Below are 20031 nucleotides of genomic sequence, written 5' to 3' on the forward strand. Positions count from 1 at the left end.
AGCCTGGGCGACATAGGGAGACTGTCTCCAAATAAATAAATAACAGATCCGTAGGTGGAAAACAATGTAGCAGTAATTTGCCTCAGTGTCCCCAGGCAAAAGGCGGCCCCCACCCTGAGGCATCGCACTTCGAGGCGTGCTTTTTTTTTTTTTCCTTTCTTTTTTTTTTTTAAAAACACAGGTTCTCACTTTTTTTTTTTTTTCCTTTTTTTTTTGAGACGGAGTTTGGCTCTTGTTACCCAGGCTGGAGTGCAATGGCGCAATCTCGGCTCACCGCAACCTCCGTCTCCTGGGTTCAAGCAATTCTTCTGCCTCAGCCTCCCGAGTAGCTGGGATTACAGGCACGCGCCACCATGCCCAGCTAATTTTTTGGATTTTTAATAGAGACGGGGTTTCACCATGTTGACCAGGATGGTCTAGATCTCTTGACCTCGTGATCCACCCACCTCGGCCTCCCAAGACAGGTTCTCACTCTTGCTCAGGCTGCAGTGCAGTGATGTGCTCTCGGCTCACCGCAACCTCCGCCTCCCAGGTTCAAGTGATTCTCCTGCCTCAGCCTCCCGAGTAATTGGGATTACAGGAGCATACCAATACACCCGGCTAATTTTTGTATTTTTTAGTAGAGACAGGGTTTCGCCATGTTGGCCAGGCTGGTCTCAAACTCCTGACCTCAGGTGATTCGCCCGCCTCGGCCCCTCCATGTGCTGGAATTACAGATGTGAGCCACCACGCCCGCCGCGCGCGTTTCTGCAGACTGGAGTTTCCCCAGCCTGGGAAGCTGAAGCGCCAGGCGCTCACAGTGCGAACATCCCCGCCGCTTCCACGAGCGGGAGGGCGGGCCTGCAAGTCATACCCGGGGGCAGGAGCAAGGCTCCGATTGGTCGGAGGGCGGGTGACGAGCAGGGGGCGGAGCCTCCCTGGGGGCTGGGCGGGCGGTAAAAGGGAGGGGGTGTGCCCCGCCCGGTGTCAGTTTCCGAACCTCAGCCCGCTGCCCTCGGCGCCGCCGGGCCTGAGCTGAGCCTCCGGCGCAGGTTGCTCCCTCCTCCCGGCCGAGCGCTTCTGCCGCCCGTGCGCCCCCGCCCCGCGGCGTCCCACGTTCCCCCAGCCCGGGGCCCTCGGCGCGTGCGCTCCGTGCGGCTCTGCTCCGCGGGACTTTGTTTCCTCCTCGTCCCTCTTTGTTGCGCGGAACACCAGCTTCGCCGAAGCCCGCCGCTCCGGAGGGAGTTCGGCTCCTGCAGAAGGGCGGCCGCCGCGCGCTGCCCCGACCCCGCCTGCGGCCCCGCACGCCGCCGGTGCGCCCACCCCGCCTTCCTGGCACCCCGCCTGCGTCCGTTCGTCCGAGGGAGCCAGCCGCGACTTCATTGATGCACCCATTCCAGTGGTGTAACGGTGAGTCCCGGAGCCGGACCGAGCCGAGGTGGGGCTGGGGGCGGCCGCGGCGCGGGGCGCACGGTCGGACGGCCGCGTGCTGGTCCTCCCTCGGAAGCGAAGTTTCTCCTGAAATGGGACGGTCGAGAAGGCGTCCTGGCGCCCCACTCGGCTCTGCAAGCACGGAATTTGAAACAATCCAGGTTTCACTCCAGGGCCTGGAAGGGGCCTTCGGAAGGTTGGCGGGCCGGGGTCGTGGGAGCCGAGGGGTTCCCGGCCTTTGTGTGGCGGTCCGGCTCTTCTACCCCCTTCCCCTGCCTTTGTGCGCTCAAACTCTGTTCTTTGTTGTGGTTGTTGGAGGAGAATTAAATCCGCGCTCAGGCTGGGATCTCCTAGAGGGAGCTCAAGTTCCCGGCCTGAAACTTTGCAGGCTATTTTAAATATGTATACAGAGCAGCGTGCGGGACGGGGCGCAGGGGTGGCTTCCCCTGGCTTTGTTGGCTTCCCACGGGCTGCTGGCGGGCTTGGTGCCTTTGGAAGACTCTGGATGAAAGAGTCGCTTTCGGCCCCGGGCGCGGTGGCTCACGCCTGTAACCCCAGCACTTTGGGAGGCTGGGGGGGGGGGGGGCGGGCAGGGCAGATCACCTGAGGTCGGGAGTTCGAGACCAGCCTGACCAACATGGAGAAGCCCCGTCTCTACTAAAAATACAAAATTAGCCGGGCGTGTTGGCGTATGCCTGTAATCCCAGCTACTCGGGAGGCTGAAGCAGGAGAATCGCTTGAACCCGGGATATGAAGGTTTCAGTGAGCCGAGATCGTGCCACTGGACTCCAGCCTGGGCAACAAGAATGAAACTCCGTCTCAAAAGAAAGAAAGAAAGAAAAAAAAAAAAGTCGCTTTCCTGAGTTGATAAAACCTTGCTGAGAGCTCCGTGCCCGGTTCGAGGCTGGCCTCACAGGAGCTGTGCTTTCTGGACCCCAAGGCCACACTGGTGTGTCTGCTCCTAAGCCCAAGTGAAGGCTGCACCTCCGACCCGACAACCCCTCGCCCTCTTTCTCCCCAGGCCTGGGTGATGCTTCTAAGTTAGTTCATTTCACCTGAGGCTTTTGTAGGTTCTGGTGATACAGGGTTAGGCTGGAGTCTGATTTCCTCAGCAAGCTACCAGAAAGGAAGGTGTTTCTGAGCGGGCCACTTAAACCTTGGATACTAATCGCTCACTCCTTCCAGTCCCCCTGGGGTCCTAGTCTTGACCGCGTTATTCCGATGCTTGCAGAGTTTCTGGGAGGGAGAGATGGGAAGCAGCTGGCTTTATCTCTTGAGTGTGGCAAGCTAGCTAGTTATGGGGGGAGGGGGGATCATTCTTGAGAGTAGACTCCTGCCAGATCTTGGATTAATTATGTCAAGAGGCTTTGTCTTAAAACAGGGTTTGGGTAGCATGTATACCCCACGGCCTCCCCTCCTTCCTCCTTTTGCTGGTCGGATCTCATTTCCTGAAAATGAAACAAGCCGTGTGTGATAGGCGGTTTTGTGGGAAAGGGGGCAGAGGATGGGGGTTGAGGGAAGGCCCATGCACCCTAGCATCTGGGAAAGATTCCCGCTGGCTGGGAAAGAGAAGCAGTTCCCAGATCCCCTGGTCTTTCTTGGCCAGCCCTTGTCTGACGTCATTCCTGCTTCCAGTCTGCCAGATGAGATGAGACATTCTGATGTCAATGCTTTCATAGGTTGGCGGAGACAATGGAACAGAGACCTAGGGAGAAATGAGGCAGCTGTCAGTAACACTGCCCTTTCTGAGCAGCCCCCTTTCATATCAGGTTTTAGACTTGCTGCTTTATTTTATTTTTTGAGAGAGAAGATCTCACTCTGACGACCATGCTGGAGTGTAGTCGCACCATCAGGGCTCACTGCAGCCTCCAACTCCCAGGCTCAAGGGATCCTTCCAGCATAGCTGGGACCACAGGTGTGTGCCACCACACCTGGCTACTGGCTAATTCTTATTGGTTTATTTTTTAGAGATAGGGTTTCACTACATTGCCTATGCTGGTTTTTAACTCCTGGGCTCAAGCAGTCCTCCCACCACGGACTCTCAAAGTGCTGGAATTAATACAGGAGCCACTTTGTTTGGCCTCTTTGCACTTTTTTTTTTTTTTTTTTTTTTTGACGGAGTTTCGCTCTTGTTACCCAGGCTGGAGTGCAATGGCGCGATCTCGGCTCACCGCAACCTCTGCCTCCTGGGTTCAGGCAATTCTCCTGCCTCAGCCTCCTGAGTAGCTGGGATTACAGGCACGCGCCACCATGTCCAGCTAATTTTTTGTATTTTTAGTAGAGACGGGGTTTCACCATGTTGACCAGGATGGTCTCGATCTCTCGACCTCGTGATCCACCCGCCTCAGCCTCCCAAAGTGCTGGGATTACAGGCTTGAGCCACCGCGCCCGGCCTCTCTTGGTACTTCTTAAAGTGACTGAGAGATCCTGTTCTTTGACTGGAGTGAAGAATCGACCCCTCCCCCACCTCTTCAGAAACTATCTGGAGCCCCTCTTTCCTGGAGCTGGTCTTCGCTGTCCTTATGTAGTTTTAAATAAAAACCTCTCTGCAGTGGCAGCTTTTGACCAATAGACTGTTTGCCATTTCTTTTTTTTTTTTTTTTTTCCTTTTTCTTTTTTTTGGGGGGGGGCGGACAGAGTCTTGCTCTTGTTGCCCAAGCTGGAGTGCAGTGGCACGATCTCGGCTCACTGAAACCTCCTCCTCCTGGGTTCAAGCGATTCTCCTGCCTCAGTATCCCAAGTAGCTGGGATTACAGGCATGTGCCACTACATCTGGCTAATTTTGTATTTTTAGTAGGGATGGGGTTTCTCCCTGTTGGTCAGGTTGGTCTTGAACTCCTGATCTTGTGGTCCGCCCACCTCAGCCTCCCAAAGTGCTAGAATTACAGGAGTGAGCCACCATGCCTGGCTTTGACATTTCTTTAATTTAAAGAACACAAGCAAATGGACCATCTCCTCTTGACTCTGAAGCTCTTTCCCCAACCTCTATCAGACAGAGGGGAAGCCTTCATCAGACAGGATGAGATGGTGGGGATAAACTGATCAGAGGACTTGGGGGCGGGGGGCATCGTACTTGCAGAATGCACACACAACCTCTGTAATATCTCCTACCAGGCTCTGCAAGTTCCCAGAACCGCAAACCAAAGGAGGTTGCAGCTCATAAAAGGTGCCTGGAAGAACCAAGGCAGATGGGGGTTAGACCCTCTTGTAACATCAAATGATGCTGAGGAAGGAGGTGGAAAGACACAGTTGGGGGCACAGGGGAAGTCCTGAGGCCCTTTTCCATCGTAGACTGAAGTTTGTCATGCTAGCGAGTCCGCCATAATGTCTTCATGGAAAATTGTTCTTCTTTGGCCCACAGAAAGTAAATATTAGGGCAGGGAGTGGTGGTGAAAACCACTTTATTTCTAATCCCGGAGCCTAGTCACAAGGGACTTCCTGTTGGGCACAGCAAAGTTTAGTAGCTAATTATTTCTTTCATTTCAACTTAATCAAGAAGTCTTTTAGAAGAACTTTTACTTTCTGTTTTCCCACAATGTGTAGGTCAGTGCATAAAGCAAGCCCTCAATAATACTTGCTGGTTGACTGGTGACATTAGCTGAGGGCAGTTTCTGGGCAACTTTCCCAAACATCAGTCCTGTTGCTTTGAAGTGGGAGGTTTTGCCAATGGGGCCAGGTTATTTTAAGAAAATGGAAAATTATTTATCTATTAACTAGTTACTGAGAACAAGCCAAATGCTAGGCTATGCTGGACGCTGGAGAATATACAAACGTCCAAGTTGGAGTTGGCAAACCAGGAGGCTTTTTTACGGAGTCTCACTCTGTTGCCCAGGCTGGGGTACAGTGGCGCCATCTCGGCTCACTGCAGCCTCTGCCTCCCATGTTCAACCAATTCTTCTGTCTCAGCCTCCCAAGTAGCTGAGGCTACAGGTGCATACTACCACACCCAGCTAATCTTTTGTATTTTTAGTGGAGATGGGGTTTCACTGTGTTGACCAGGCTGGTCTCGAACTTCTCGAACAAGAGTTTTGCTCTTGTTACCCAGGCCGGAGTGCAATGGCAGGATCTCAGCTCACTGCAACCTCTGCCTCCTGGGTTCAAGCAATTCTCCTGCCCCTGTCTACCAAGGAGCGGGGATTACAGGTGTGCACTACCACACCGGGCTAATTTTCTGTATTTTTAGTAGAGATGGGGTTTTACTGTGTTGGCCAGGCTGGTCTCCAACTTCTGACCTCAAGTGATCTGCCTGCATTGGCCTCCCAAAGTGCTGGGATTACAGGTGTGAGCCACCATGCCCAACAGCTCAGGCTTTTAGGGGAACTGTATACTTTTTTTTGTTTGTTTTAGTCTGTCGCCAGGCTCTGGAGTGCAGTGGCACAATCTCGGCTCACACTGCAACCTCTGCCTCCCAGTTTAAGCAATTTTCCTACCTCAGCCTCCTGAGCAGCTGGGACTACAGGTGCACACGCCCAGCTAATTTTTGTATTTTTAGTAGAGACGGGGTATCACCATGTTGGCCGGGATGGTCTTGGTCTCTTGACCTCATGATCTCATGATCTGCCCGCCTTAGCCTCCTGAAGGCGGGGATTACAGGCATGAGCCACCGTGCCCGGCCAGTTCCCAGTATAAAGGGGAACTTTATACTCTTAGTGGGGAGCTCTCATCTTTGTTCTCAGGAGTAGAGACACACCTTTACTACAGTGCCTCACTTTTTTTTTCCTTCTAGTAAAACTGCGCCTCACTTTCTATGGTGAAAACCTTTGTGTCTTTTTTCCTATATGGTAAGATCATCTAATCATTTTTCTGTCCCTTTTTTTTTTTTTTGAGACAAGGTCTTACTCTGTGGCCCAGGCTCCCAGGCTAAGTGTACTGGTGCAGCCATGGCTCACTGCACCTCGCCCTCTCAGACTCAAGTGATTCTTCCATCTCAGCCTTCCAGGTCACTGGGATTACAGCCACTTACCACCAAGCCCAGCCAATTTATTATTACTATTATTATTATATGTAGAGATGGGATCTCACTGTTGCCTAGGTTAGTCTTGGACTTCCGAAGTCAAGCTGTCCTCCTCCTGCCTCAGCCGCTCAAAGTGCTGGGGTTACAGGGGTGAGCACCTGGCTTGTGCTTTCTTATAATAGTACTTATCATACAATCAATGCTTAATACACATTTGAGTTAAAGTAGCTCAATGCTAGGGACGATGTAAGACAGTTACTGAGTAAGCAAGGGCCAGAACAAATGATGGCGGTCATGAGTGCTGTAGAATTCAAGGAGGAGAGATCATTGGACTGAAACAAAGGCCAGGCTTGATGGGCCTCAGAGAGGGTGTTTCAGGAAGGGGAAACTCTGTGAACAAAGACAGGGAGGCAGGCAAGGGCAAAGTTGTACAAGAAATAGTGAGAAAGACTGGCCCACGTGGGACAGTATTGGAGACGTTTTTTTTTTTTTTTTTTTTTTGAGACGGAGTTTCACTCTTGTTACCCAGGCTGGAGTGCAATGGCACGATCTCGGCTCACCGCAACATCCGCCTCCTGGGTTCAGGCAATTCTCCTGCCTCAGCCTCCTGAGTAGCTGGGATTACAGGCACGTGCCACCATGCCCAGCTAATTTTTTGTATTTTTAGTAGAGACGGGGTTTCACCTTGTTGACCAAGATGGTCTCGATCTCTTGACCTTGTGATCCACCCACCTCGGCCTCCCAAAGTGCTGGGATTACAGGCTTGAGCCACCGCGCCCGGCTGGAGAACTTTTAAGTAGGAAGCTGTGAAGGGACAGGGTGAATGTTTTAGGAGGACTTGAAGCCAGTCACGAGTTTGGAAAATACAAGATCAAAACGACCAGGAGGGAGCGGGGCGCAGTGGCTCATGCCTGTAATCCCAGCACTTTCTTGGGAGACTGAGATAGGTGGAACACTTGAGGTGAGGTACTCAAGACCAGCCTGGCCAACATGGTGAAACCCCATTTCTACTAAAAATACGAAAACTAGCTGGGCGTGGTGGTATATGCCTGTATCCCAGCTCCTCGGGGAGACTGAGATAGAAGGATCGCTTTTACCCGGGAGGCAGAGGTTGCAATGAGCCAAGATGGTGCCACTACACTCCAGCCTGGGTAAGAGAGCAAGAATCTGTCTCAAAAAACAGGTAACTGGGAGGATGTGTTAGGTGTGGGGGTAAATGAGAGGAGAAGGAACTAGAAACAGGGATGACATCAACTAGGAAACAGTGGGAGGTGATGAGTGTTTACAGTAGGACTGTGGCAGTAGAATGGGGCACAGTCTGAAGGAGGTTTGAATGGAGGCTCGTTACATAGTCGCCACTAAGGGATGAAGAGGACTGATGTCAAAGTTGACTTCCAGTCTTTCAAGCCAGCCTGCTGCTGAGTTGTGTATAGTGTATAGAATTACAGAATTCTGTGGCATGCAGATGCATCCTGGCTCCCAACCAAGATACCAGGAAAGTGCCTAGAACCCAACGCCTGAGTACAGAGAGCCCTTAGGAGCTAGGCCTTCCTAGCTATTTGACTGTGGGCGGGTTATTAAATGATTGAGTCTTTTTCCCCTTGGTGGGGGAAGTAACCTTTACTGTGGCAGTACAAAGATGAAATTGATAGCATGAGAATGTGCTTAGGATTGAGCAGGTGGACAGCAAATTCCAGTTCTTTCATTCATCAAGGACTCCTCTCTTTCCCTTCAGCCATCCTCAGCCATTTGACATTTCTTTTTTGGGTTTTTCCTTGTTGTTGTTATTTTGAGATGAAGTCTTGCTCTGTCGCCAAGGCTGGAATGCAGTGGCATGATCTTGGCTCACTGCAACCTACACTTCCCAGGTTTGAGTGATTCTCCTGCCTCAATCTCCCAAGTAGCTGAGACTACAGATGTGCACATTCATGCCAGCTAATTTTTGTATTTTTAGTAGAGAAGGGGGTTTCACCATGTTGACCAGGCTGGTCTTGAACTCCTGACCTCAAGCCATCCGTCCACCTTGGCTCCCAGAGTGCTGAGATTACAGGCGTGAACCACTGTGCTCGGCCAAGCGATTTGACTTTCTACTGGGCTGCTCTCTTTCCAGCTACAGCTTGGCTACTGCAATTCTAGTGTCTCTAAGAGACATGACCTCCCCCCACAACAAAAAAAAAAAAAAAGAAAAACCTGTCAGGTGCAGTGGCTCATGCCTGTAGTCCAGCACTTTGTGGGGCTGAGGCAGGAGGATCTCGTAAGGCCAGGAGTTGCATGCAGGCTACAGTGAGGCATGTTCATGCCACTGCACTCCAGCCTGCAGGGAGAGTGGGATCTTGTCTCCAAAAACAAACAGTTCCTTTTCCAAAAGATCTCTTTGTTTCTTTGCTCAGAACCTGGTCACATATCCACCTAAACACCAAATACTGGCAAGAGGACAAGAGAGAAGTAACTGTCCTAATCTGTAGGCCGGTCAGTATTTATCCCTGAGTCCTGTGAGAAGGGACACATCTTGGCCTCTGATTTTCAAACTGGATGTGCAGGGGAATCACCTGAGGAGCTTGTTAAAGTGTAGGTCCTGGCTGGGCACCATGGCTCACACCTGTAATCCCAACACCTTGGGAAGCCAAGGTGGGTAGATTGCCTGAGCTCAGGAGTTCCAGACCAGCCTGGGCAACATGGTGAAACCCCATCTCTACTAAAAATTCAGAAATTAGCTGGGCATAATGGTGTGTGCCTGTAATCACAGCTACTCAGGAGGCTGAGGCAGGAGAATCACTTGAACCTGGGAGGCAGAGGTTGCAGTGAGCCAAGATTGCACCACTGCACTCCAGCCTGGGTGACAGAGCAAGACTCTGACCCCCACCCCCCAAAAAAAGCATAGGTCCTGATTCATTTAGGCTGGGATGGGCCCCATAGTGTACGTTTCTGAAAAGCTCCCAGAGGATGCTGCTGTCACTGGGACTGCGCGTTGAGGCTTTGAGTCGAAAGCGGGAAGGTGACCAGTGAGGGAAGCTGTAACCGCCTCCCCACCCCCATTACCATTTTCTGGAATGCTGGCCCAGGACTTGGAGTGAACAATTTCTATTCTAGTCCTGGCACAGCTTGTCTTCTGGAGCAGGTGGCTTAATAATGACAAATAACCTTTGCAATTGCCCTTTGCAATTTACAAAGCATATTTTCTTACACACCCATTTTCAGTCCTCTCTCTATTTTGCTTGTTTTCATCTAACAAAGTGAAGCTTAGAAGTCACTTCGTAAAGGTCATATGGCTAGCTAGGGACGGGGGGAGTTGGACCCAAATAATATTTTCTCAGCTAAGGCTATATGGGCTCCTACCTGATGGAATTAAGTTCTCCGTTTTCTACCCATTGCCTAAATTTTTTTTTTTTTTAATTTTTAAAAATAGATATCGGGTCTCACTCAGTCACCCAGGCTGGAGTGCAGTGGTATAATCACTGCTCACTGTATGTAGCCTTGTACTCCTGGGCTCAAGTGATCCTTTCACCTCACTCAGCTTCCTGAGGAGCTGGGACTATAGGCATGTACTACCATGCCCAGCTAATTTTTCTATTTTTTGTAGCGATGGGTCTTGTATGTTGCCCAGGTTGGTCTTGAACTCTTGGCCTCAAGAGATCACCTGCCTCAGCCTCTAAAATACTGGGATTATAGGCATGAGCCACCAGACCCAGCTTGGCTAAATTTATTATCCCTTAGATGGGGATATTGTTTCAAGTATTTTGGCTAGTATTCAATTTTGTAGATTAAATTTGCGCAAGATTACATAGCCAGTAAGTGTTAGAGCTGGGATATAAAACTGGAGCCACTGAATCCGAGGCTTAGGCACCCAGAGCCTGCCAATTCTCTTTCTGTCCTGCTGATACGGTGCCATCAGCCCCAGCAGTAAATTTCCAACCCTAATATGATTTATTTTTTCCTTTCCCTTTACAGGGTGTTTCTGTGGCCTGGGACTGGTGAGCACCAACAAGTCCTGCTCGATGCCACCCATCAGTTTCCAGGACCTTCCACTCAACATCTACATGGTGATCTTCGGCACCGGCATTTTCGTCTTCATGCTCAGCCTTATCTTCTGCTGCTATTTTATCAGGTGCGTGGATCCCTGGCTGACTGGGGTGGGAGTCCAGCAGGAGGGAAGAGAGCAGGGCTGTGGGGTAAGCTGAGCAAGGGTCCCATAGCAGAGTCACCAGCCTTATTCTGGAGTCCCCCCATTGAGGACATGGCTGAGCCTGCCCTTCTCTGGGCCCCTGAGGGTCTGGTGTTTCTATTTATATCAGCCTATTAGGTTGTTCCTGAGCATATAAGGTCACCACGGGTTGGGTGCATCCCCCCTCCTGGCCAGTTATTCTAAGGTTGCCTGGAGTTATTGTGTGACTGAGTGATAAAGTTAGTGGTCCCTTGTCTGTCTTTCTCTATTCCTACTCAAGCCCTTTGGGTGGTCAGCAACAGGTGGGCATCAGTTATGCCAGCATCATGTTCTTTTGCCCCCCTGGGACCTGTTGTCAGCCCTCCAGATACTAATATTAGGAAGCGAGCCAAGTGTCTATAGAGAGCACTTGGTTTTTGTTTTGTTTTGTTTTGTTTTTGAGATGCTCAGGCTGGAGTACGGTAGCTCAAAGCCCGGCTCACTGCAACGTCCAACTCCCGGGTTCAACAAGCAATTCTCCTGCCTCAGCCTCCCAAGGAGCTGGGATTACAGGGCTGTGCCACCATGCCCAGCTAATTTTTGTGTTTTTAGTAGAGATGGAATTTCACCATGTTGACCAGGCTGGTCTCCAACTCCCGACCTCAAGTGATCCACCTGCCTCAGCCTCCCAAAGTGCTGGAATTACAGGCGTGAGCCACCATGCCCGGCCAGAGCTATTTGTTTAAACTGTCATTTATTCCTAATTGCTTAGGGATCTAACGGAAGACCTGGAGCTTGGCAGGGCTCACCATACTCTGGGAACGCTTTCTCTGTCTCCTGCTGAAGGACATGGGAACTGGTGGCTGTTTTTTGGGGTTTTTTGTTTTGTTTTGTTTTTTTGAGAATGGAGTTTCACTCTTGTTGCCCGGGCTGAAGTGCAATAGCACGATCTCAGCTCACCACAGCCTCTGCCTCCAGGGCTCAAGCTATATTCTCCTGCCTTGGCCTCCTGAGTAGCTGGGATTACAGGCATGTGCCACCATGCCCAGCTAATTTTATATTTTTAGTAGAGATGGGGTTTCTCCATGTTGGTCAGGCTGGTCTCAAACTCCCGATCTCAGGTGATCCACCCGCCTCAGCCTCCCAAAGTGCTGGGATTACAGGTGTGAGCCACCACGCCCAGCCTGTTTTTGTTTTTGTTTTTTGAGACGGAGTCTCACTGTCACCCAGGCTGGAGTACAGTGGCACAATCTTGGCTCACTGCAACCCCTGCCTCCTGGGTTCAAGCAATTCTCCTGCCTCAGCCTCCCTCATAGCTGGAATTACAGGCGCATGCCTAGCTAAGATTCGTTTTTGTATTTTTAGTAGAGATGGGATTTCACCGTTTTGGCCAGGCTGGTCTCAAACTCCTGACCTCAAGTCATCTGTCCACCTCAGCCTCCCAAAATGCTGGGATTACAGGCATGAGCCCCTATGCCCGGCCTCTGGTGGCAGTTATTCTGTAAAAAATTTAGAACATGACTGGTATTTAGCATGAGAATCAAAGTAGTAGTGTTTCTGACTGGGGCTTACTGTTGGCATTGACAATTCCTCATTGTATGGGATTGTTCTGTACATTGGAGAATACTGGACTTCCCTGGCCAGTAGGGCAGGCTAGGAGTCTTTAGGGCCATTGTGGCCGGTAGCCATCCCCCCCACCATGCACACATTCCCAGATGCTTGGGTAGACATCAGCTGGGGTCTGGGCTGGTGTCTGATCAAATCATTTAAGAAGATTAAATTAAGATTAAGGAGAAGGCTTTGCTGGCTTTAGTCCTAAGATGCCCTTCTGGGTCTGAGTGCTTTGCTGGAAGGCAGCTACAACAGAGGCAGGAACTGGTCCATCTTCCCCAAGGCGGGAAGAGCTCCCTCTAAGAAGGGGAAATGCCCTCAGGCACATCTCCCCAGCACCCCCTGGTGTTTCCTTGGACCTGTTCTTTCTCAGAACTTTTCCCGCAGGTCCCTGGAACTGGAATTTTCCATGTAAAAGTCTATGCAGAGGAGATACTGGTTTATCTTCCCACTTGTACAGTTGGGTCTGAAGATTGCATATAACCATTAAGTGGAGGTGAGGGTAGATTTCTGGTATCTCTCCTCTCTTCCTATCTCCTCCCTTTCCCCGAAGCCTATTTTTCCCCTCAATTTCTTCCTGACCACCAACCTCCCCATGTTAAGCAATTCATGCTTAATTCCTAGAGACAGAGGATATGAAGATATAGCAAATACCAAAGGTTTCTCTATGATGAAGCTGAGAGGGGTTGGCAAAACCAACTCTCTCAGGCCCCTTTTCTCCCTGCTCCTCCTCCCCACCACACCACAGAGGGACAGCCATGCCAAGCAGCAAAGGGCCTCAAGAAAAAAGCATCCGGGCCAGCCAGGCACCATGGCCCTTGTCTGTAACTGTAGCACTTTGAGAGGTCAAGGCAGGAGAGTCACTTGAGTCTAGGATTTTGAAACTAGCCTAGGCAACAAAACCCCATCTCTACAAAAACAAAAACGACCTAGAGAAAATGAAGTGGGTGGCCAGGGTTCATTTCCTGTCAACCACTAATAGGTGTGAACCTTAGGATTTCTACTCTTTTCTTTTTAACTTTTTTTTTTTTTTTGAGACAGTGTTTTGCTCTGTCGCCCAGGCTGGAGTGCAGCAGTAAGATCTCAGCCCACTGCAACCTCCACCTCTCGGGTTCAAGCCATCCTCCCAACTCAATCTCCCAAGTACAGGTGTGCCCCCACCATGCCCAGCTAATTTTTGCATTTTTTTATAGACAATTTTTATATGTTTTGTAGCGATGAGGCTTCACCATGTCACCCAAGCTGGTCTCAAACTCTTGAGCTCAAGCCATCTGCCTGCCTCAGCTTCCCAAAGTGCTGGGATTACAGGCGTGATCTACCATGCCCAGCCTTTAGCCACTCTTTACCAAGGGCTTTCTGTAGGCCAGGCATTGTCGTGGTCAGCATTTTATAAACCATTTAGTTCACTTAATCCTCAACTTAGGTATTAGCCCACTTTATAAATGAGGAAATTCATGCTCAGGCAGTTCCGCATCTGCCCAAGGTGATACATAGAGGAAGATACAGAGGTGGGCAAGTGTGGCAGCGATGAGCTAGGGTCTTGACCAGTCCTTCCAAGTATTTGCCTTTTGAGTCGTATTCCTTGAAGTAGAGGAGCCGTTGTAGGCAAGCCACCCGCTTGCAGGTAGGGATCTGGTCTCGTAGAATGACAGGCTGGACAGTTGTGGATTGCTGTTTTCTTTTTATTTGGCTGTAGTCAACAGAACAGGGAGGGTGTGATGGCTCATGCCTGTAATCCCAGCACTTTGGGAGGCTGAGGTGGGTGGGTCACTTGAGGTCAGGAGTTCGAGACCATCCTGGCCAACATGATAAAACCCCATCTATACTAAAAATACAAAAATTAGCCAGGTGTGGTGGTGGGCACCTATAATCTCAGCTACTTGGGAGGCCGAGGCAGGAAAATTGCTTGAACCCAGGAGGCTGAGGTTACAGTGAGCCCAGATCATGCCATTGCACTCCAGTCTGGGCAACATGAGTGAAACCCCATCTCAAAAAAAAAAATAAATAAATAAAGCATAAAAACAAAACAAAACAAAACAAAAAAACAGAACAGTAACCACATGATGCTAAAAGCTGTCCCCACTGTGGTGATCTCAGCACCACCTGTTCCTTCTGCAGTAATCTGCTCCTTTGTCACCTTGTCCTGTTCTGCAGCCCGCCTGAAGCCCGCTGACCCTGGAGGTTCACAGTCCCAGAGGCTCAGTGGTATGTGGTAGCCTGTGAGTGTCTATATATAAAAAGACACACAGGCGTAGAAGCCACCACTTCCTCTCCCTGCTTCTCAGTTTCCTCCTCAGCCAAAATAGGCCCCACTGCTCCCGGCCTGGTGAGGCCAGTGGCCAAGGCCAGCTTCCCCCTCTCTCAGAGCTGACCTCTGCCCTACACAGGAATGGAGGGGCCGAGGAAGTACAAACAGGCAGGAAGGGAAACATTATTTTCAGGGCCTGGCTGCATTGTTTGTTCTAAAAGGGAAAAGAGGAAAGGGAGAGCCCAGTGGCAGCGGCTAGAAATGGTCTCATTGAAATGGGTTATTTTTAGTGGCTGTGCTCACCCAACAGCTGAGAAGGCCACCTGTCAAGACTGGTTGGTACTAGGTCCCCAGCTGGGATTGCCCAGGGTTTCTGCTTTTTGCTCTGTTTTCCTTGCAAGCTTTGCGGCCACATTTCATCATGATCTCATCCTTTCTGAGCGGAAGTCTATATGTAGGATGAGGGGGGCAGCTCTGAAGCCCTTCCCATTCTGAGTTTTGGAGGATCCCTGGGCAAAGCCATTAAAGGACTCAGCCAGAAAGGCATGAGGGGTGGGGAAGAGCTAGGTGCCTGGGGTACAGAAAACAGAAAAAGACAGTGTCTATTGCATAAGTATAGCCACGTTGCAGGTGAGACATGGGTGCCTCAGAAATGCATAGCAGTCCCTCATTCCCCAGACAGTTAAAAACACAGGCTCTTCACCACTTCCTTGTTTACTCTGCACGTACCTCAAAACAGAGCAGCACTGTCTTTGTCGCTCAAGGCGGCTGTGTGCTCTCTGTCCTTGGGAACACTTCCCACCTCTGCCGAACCCAGTATCAGTCAAGTAACAGTAGCCACGTGAGCGTTGGGTACGTCCCAACGCCCCTCTGCCCTGCTCATTTGGAAATTGGGACAGAGACACGTGTATGTACAAAGACCTTTTCTGGACCAAGGAGCTTTCTGCAAAGTGAAGGATGGGACAGTGGGAGCATTGGTAAGGCCTTTAGCCCAGCCCTGCCTGAAGCAAAAAGGATACGGTGGGCAGAAGGGGGAGGGGAGGGGATGGTAGATGTGCTGCCCCAGTACCCAAGCCCATGGCATAAGTCCATTTGGACTGGAGCTCCCAAGAGGCCCCACATGGACCTTGCCAGGTCACCTGACTTCCCATCAGGAACGACGGAGGAGGCTGGCAGCCTGATCTTATCCGCCCTGCACTGTGCTCCAGGCCTGGCTCTGCCCCCGTCTTCTGCCTCTTCCATTGCCCAGGGAGCAGCTTCAGCTTCTCACCCCACCCCCTTTCACTGAGACTCTCTGTGATTGGAACTTCTTTTTGACTTAGGTCAGCCATCCGTCTACTCATTTATTTATTTATTTATTTATTTATTTTTAAAAATATTTTTTTTTGACAGAGTCTCACCCAGCGGCCCAGGCTGGAGTACAGTGGGGGCAATCCTAGCTCATTGTAACTTCTCAACTTTTAGGCCCAAGCGCCCCTTCTGCCTCAGGCCCCCAAGTGGCCAGGACTACAGGCATGCACCAGCATACCCGGCTACTTTTCTTCTGCTTGTTTATATTTGAAGAGACAAGTTCTCGCTGTATCTCCCAGGCTGGTCTCAAACTCCTGGCCTCAAGCAGTCCGCCTAACTTGGCATTATTCTTTATTTCTGTTTTTAACCATTTAAGAATAAAAACGACTCAGCCTGTGGACCTTGCAAAAACAAGTAGTGAGCTGGATTTGGTCATCAGACTGGAGTTTCCTGCTTCTCCTGGCTTGCTGGGTTTCTATGCTTACTTCCAAATAACCCAGGACTGTGTTAAGAAGTGATCGCCAGGCCGGGCGCGGTGGCTCAAGCCTGTAATCCCAGCACTTTGGGAGGCCGAGGTGGGTGGATCACGAGGTCAAGAGATCGAGACCATCCTGGTCAATATGGTGAAACCCCATCTCTACTAAAAATACAAAAAAGTAGCTGGGCATGGTGGCACATGCCTGTAATCCCAGCTACTCAGGAGGCTGAGGCAGGAGAATTGCCTGAACCCAGGAGGCGGAGGCTGTGGTGAGCCGAGATCGTGCTATTGCATTCTAGCCTGGGTAACAAGAGCGAAGCTCCGTCTCAAAAAAAAAAAAAAAAAAAAAAAGTGATTGCCAGGAAAAGCCCCCTCAGGTTCTTCCATCGCCCACATACAGCAGGCATTCTTATTTTGTTTTGAGACAGGGTCTTGCTATGCCGCCCAGGCTGCAGTGCAGTGGTGCAATCTGCTGACTGCAACCTCCGCCTTCTGGGTTAAAACGCGTCTCATGTCTTAGCCCCCTGAGTAGCTGGGATTACAGGTGCATGCCACCATGCCCTGAGAACTTTTGTATATTTTGTAGAGACAGGGTTTCACCAGGTTGCCCAGACTGGTCTCAAACTCCTGAGCTCAAGCAGTCTGCCCACCTCAACCTCCCAAAGTGCTGGGATTACAAGTGTTAGCCATCCCACCCAGCCCACATACAGGAGGAATTCTAAAGCTGCCTGCAGAGTTCTGCATGAAAGATCCCCCACCCTCCTTGAAAATAAAACGACACAAAATCCCGTGTATAATTCTGGTCTCAGCCATTTGCACGGCAAGCCATTCAGAGTTGTAGACTTACTAAAAGGTAAGGTATGTCCCAGGACTAGATCACATTCTCAGGACTATGCTGTCTTCCACCTGATTGGGGAAACAGACCACATTGTCTGGTAAAGAGCTTGGGCTCTATCATCACACCAACTTTGATTCAAATCCAGACTCTGCTACCAACTAGCTCTGTGATATTTGGACAAATAAATTCACTTCTTTGGACTTCATTTTTTTTCCTTTTTTTTTTGAGACAGAGTTTTACTCTTGTTTTTTTTTGAGACAGAGTTTCGCTCTTGTTACCCAGGCTGGAGTGCAATGGCGCGATCTCGGCTCACCGCAACCTCCGCCTCCTGGGTTCAGGCAATTCTCCTGCCTCAGCCTCCTGAGTAGCTGGGATTACAGGCAGGCGCCACCATGCCCAGCTAATTTTTTTAGATTTTTAGTAGAGACGGGGTTTCACCGTGTTGACCAGGATGGTCTTGATCTCTCGACCTCGTGATCCACCTGCCTTGGCCTCCCAAAGTGCTGGGATTACAGGCTTGAGCCACCGTACCCAGCCGAGTTTTACTCTTGTTGCCCAGGCTGGAGTGCAGTGGCGCCATCTCGGCTCACGGCAGCCTCCGTCCCCTGGGTTCAAACAATTCTCCTGCCTCAGTCTCCTGAGTAACTGGGATTACAGGTGTGTGCTACGATGCCCGGCTCATTCTGTATTTTTAGTAGAGTTGGGGTTTCACCCTGTTAGCCAGGCTGGTCGTGAACTCCTGACCTCAAGTGATCTACCCACCTCGGCCTCCCAAAGTGCTGAGATGACTGGCATGAGCCACCACGCCTCAATGAGCTTCATTTTTTTTAATCTATAAAAATGAAGATATCTCATTCTTAGAGTTTAGAAGCATTAAGAACATATGTGAATATCTTAAGTGTCCCAGCGACATATTAGCAGCTGCTCCATAACCATTATATTATGCTATTGCCATTAGTAACGGCATGCCATGTTTCGGCCATTGAGAGTCAGCTGGTATGCAGGCCACCAGCTTAAAATGAAAAGAGGAAAACAAAGGAGGCATCGTCTGTGTTGTCTGGCACAGTGAAGGGAAGAGTGTGCTTTGGTTCCAGAATACTTGTGTTCTCCGGGTGGAAAATTCCCCAGGGTCAACAGAGACTTATTTATCCTCCTATCCTGTCTTAGCAGAAATAATGTTTTTATGCATAACTGTCTCACTTCTGTGCACTCAGTAAACACAGTGTTGATTTCTGTATAGTTTGGGTGACCGAAAGAATTTGCTCCCCAGGAAAGGGTGGGAAGAGTGAATGAACTATTTGGGGGTGCTGTGCTGGAGGGTCCCCCAATCTGTGTATGAGACCTGGCAGTGAATTTTGAGACTGTTAAGCCTGAGTAAGAATCTTAGTCCTTCATCAACCCTTGTTGGCCTGCATAGGTCCAAAGTATGCCCCGTGGTGTGTATGGGACAAACACCCCCGCCCCCCCGCCTTCAAAAGAATTCCCAAGCAGCCAGCCAGCCTCTCCTGCTTTGAATCGCTCTATTTAACCTGCTTTCTCTATTTTTCCTCTGTTCCCCCAGCAAACTCCGGAACCAGGCACAGAGTGAGCGATATGGATATAAGGAGGTAAAGTGCTGCATGTTTCCAGGAAGCTTCCTTCTCTGCCTGACCTGATGGGAAGAGGCAAGGAGGGCAGGCTCAGGCTCTCCTGGACAGGAATCCCCCCTGGCCTCATCTCTGAGCCTCCCTGAGGCTAACCCCCTTCAGTGTCTGGAGTCTGGCTTGCCCCAGGCCTTCCATGGGACTTCCTTCATTGGTTGATACCTGGCTGGCCCCAGTGTTTGGTTTCTTCTTTGGATATCATGTGTCTTCTTTCTTTTCAGGTGGTGATTAAAGGTGATGCCAAGAAGTTGCAATTATATGGGGTAAGTGTGCCAGGAGAGCGTGCAGGAGGGCCCCAGCAGGTGAGACATATAGCACCTTGCTCCAGCTCTCAGCTTGGACGCACTCAGAAATCTGCTTAGTTCCTGCTTTCATATCTCCTTTGGCCAAATAATAGGAACACATCTCAGCAAGTAATTAATACACGGAATTGATTGTATCTGGAACAGCCTTGGGCAGAAGACATGAAGGGATCACAGAAGGGTTTAGATAAGTAGTGCCCCACAGCCCCAGGAATCCCACAATCCTAGGCCCCAGGAATCCACTTGCATAATTTTTACCAGGAGGATGGTCACACGCTTTCATGCCACAGACAGAATTTCAGTTAACTTTCCCCTGTTCAGCCCCTATGTCCTGGTTGATACTGCAGACAGTGAGGTCCTTTGATTTTTGTGTATAGTATACCCAGTCTTAACAGACTAGATCTAACTAGTGTGTTCATTCCTGTGACTCTGCCATTTCTCTCCCACCCCACTCTCACCCATGCACTAATTCCTTTAGTCCCCTCACCTCTGACTTTAGTCATATCCCATTCCTTTCCTACTTATGCCTCTAACGTCACCTAACCCATTTCCCAAGCCTTCCGTTCATGACCACAGACACTCCTGCTTAGAGCATGTTCATGGTTGTCTGGGAGTGGGGAAGATCACAGTTCCACTACACATGAGACCGCCTAGATGTGGGCTCATTTTGTCTGTTACGCCTCACTCAGCAAGTGCAAAATTTCCCAAGCCTTCTTCTAGGAGAATAATTCACCTGACCTCAAGGGAGTTAATATGTAGGGATGTGGGAAGTCTAGATTTAAACAACATAACAGATCACAAATACTGCTGCCCCCATCCTTAACTCTGCACAGTATTACATGCCCGCTCACCAAATGTGTTGCACAAGAGAGTATTGAAAACCATTCTGGAGCCCGGTGCCGTGGCTCACGTGTGTAATTCTAGCACTTTGGGAGGCTGAGGTGGGTGGATCATCTGAGGTCAGGAGTTCAAGACCAGCCTGGCCGTCATGGTGAAACCCCATCTTTAAAAAATAAATAAATAAATAAAAGAAAACCATTCTTCTAGGATAGCTCTTTCCAGTGCAGTTGAAACTTCTGTGATAATAGGAATGTTCTGTTTGCTGCCTGATAGAAC

General features: G+C 50.1%; 1 protein-coding gene across 1 annotated transcript in view; it reads left to right on the forward strand.

Moving 5' to 3' along the window:
- Window positions 1-963: 963 nt before the first annotated feature.
- The window catches only part of RNF122 (ring finger protein 122), a 51132-nt gene continuing 32064 nt past the window's right edge, over window positions 964-20031 (forward strand). The window contains exons 1-4 of the mRNA XM_003938106.3: window positions 964-1389; window positions 10313-10469; window positions 18532-18577; window positions 18835-18876. Coding sequence (XP_003938155.1) covers window positions 1365-1389; window positions 10313-10469; window positions 18532-18577; window positions 18835-18876 — 270 coding nt within the window. The 5' untranslated portion in view covers window positions 964-1364. The remainder of the gene's footprint in view (window positions 1390-10312; window positions 10470-18531; window positions 18578-18834; window positions 18877-20031) is intronic.

This window comes from Saimiri boliviensis, chromosome 13 (genome assembly GCF_048565385.1).
Source record: "Saimiri boliviensis isolate mSaiBol1 chromosome 13, mSaiBol1.pri, whole genome shotgun sequence".
Taxonomy (NCBI): Eukaryota; Metazoa; Chordata; class Mammalia; order Primates; family Cebidae; genus Saimiri; species Saimiri boliviensis.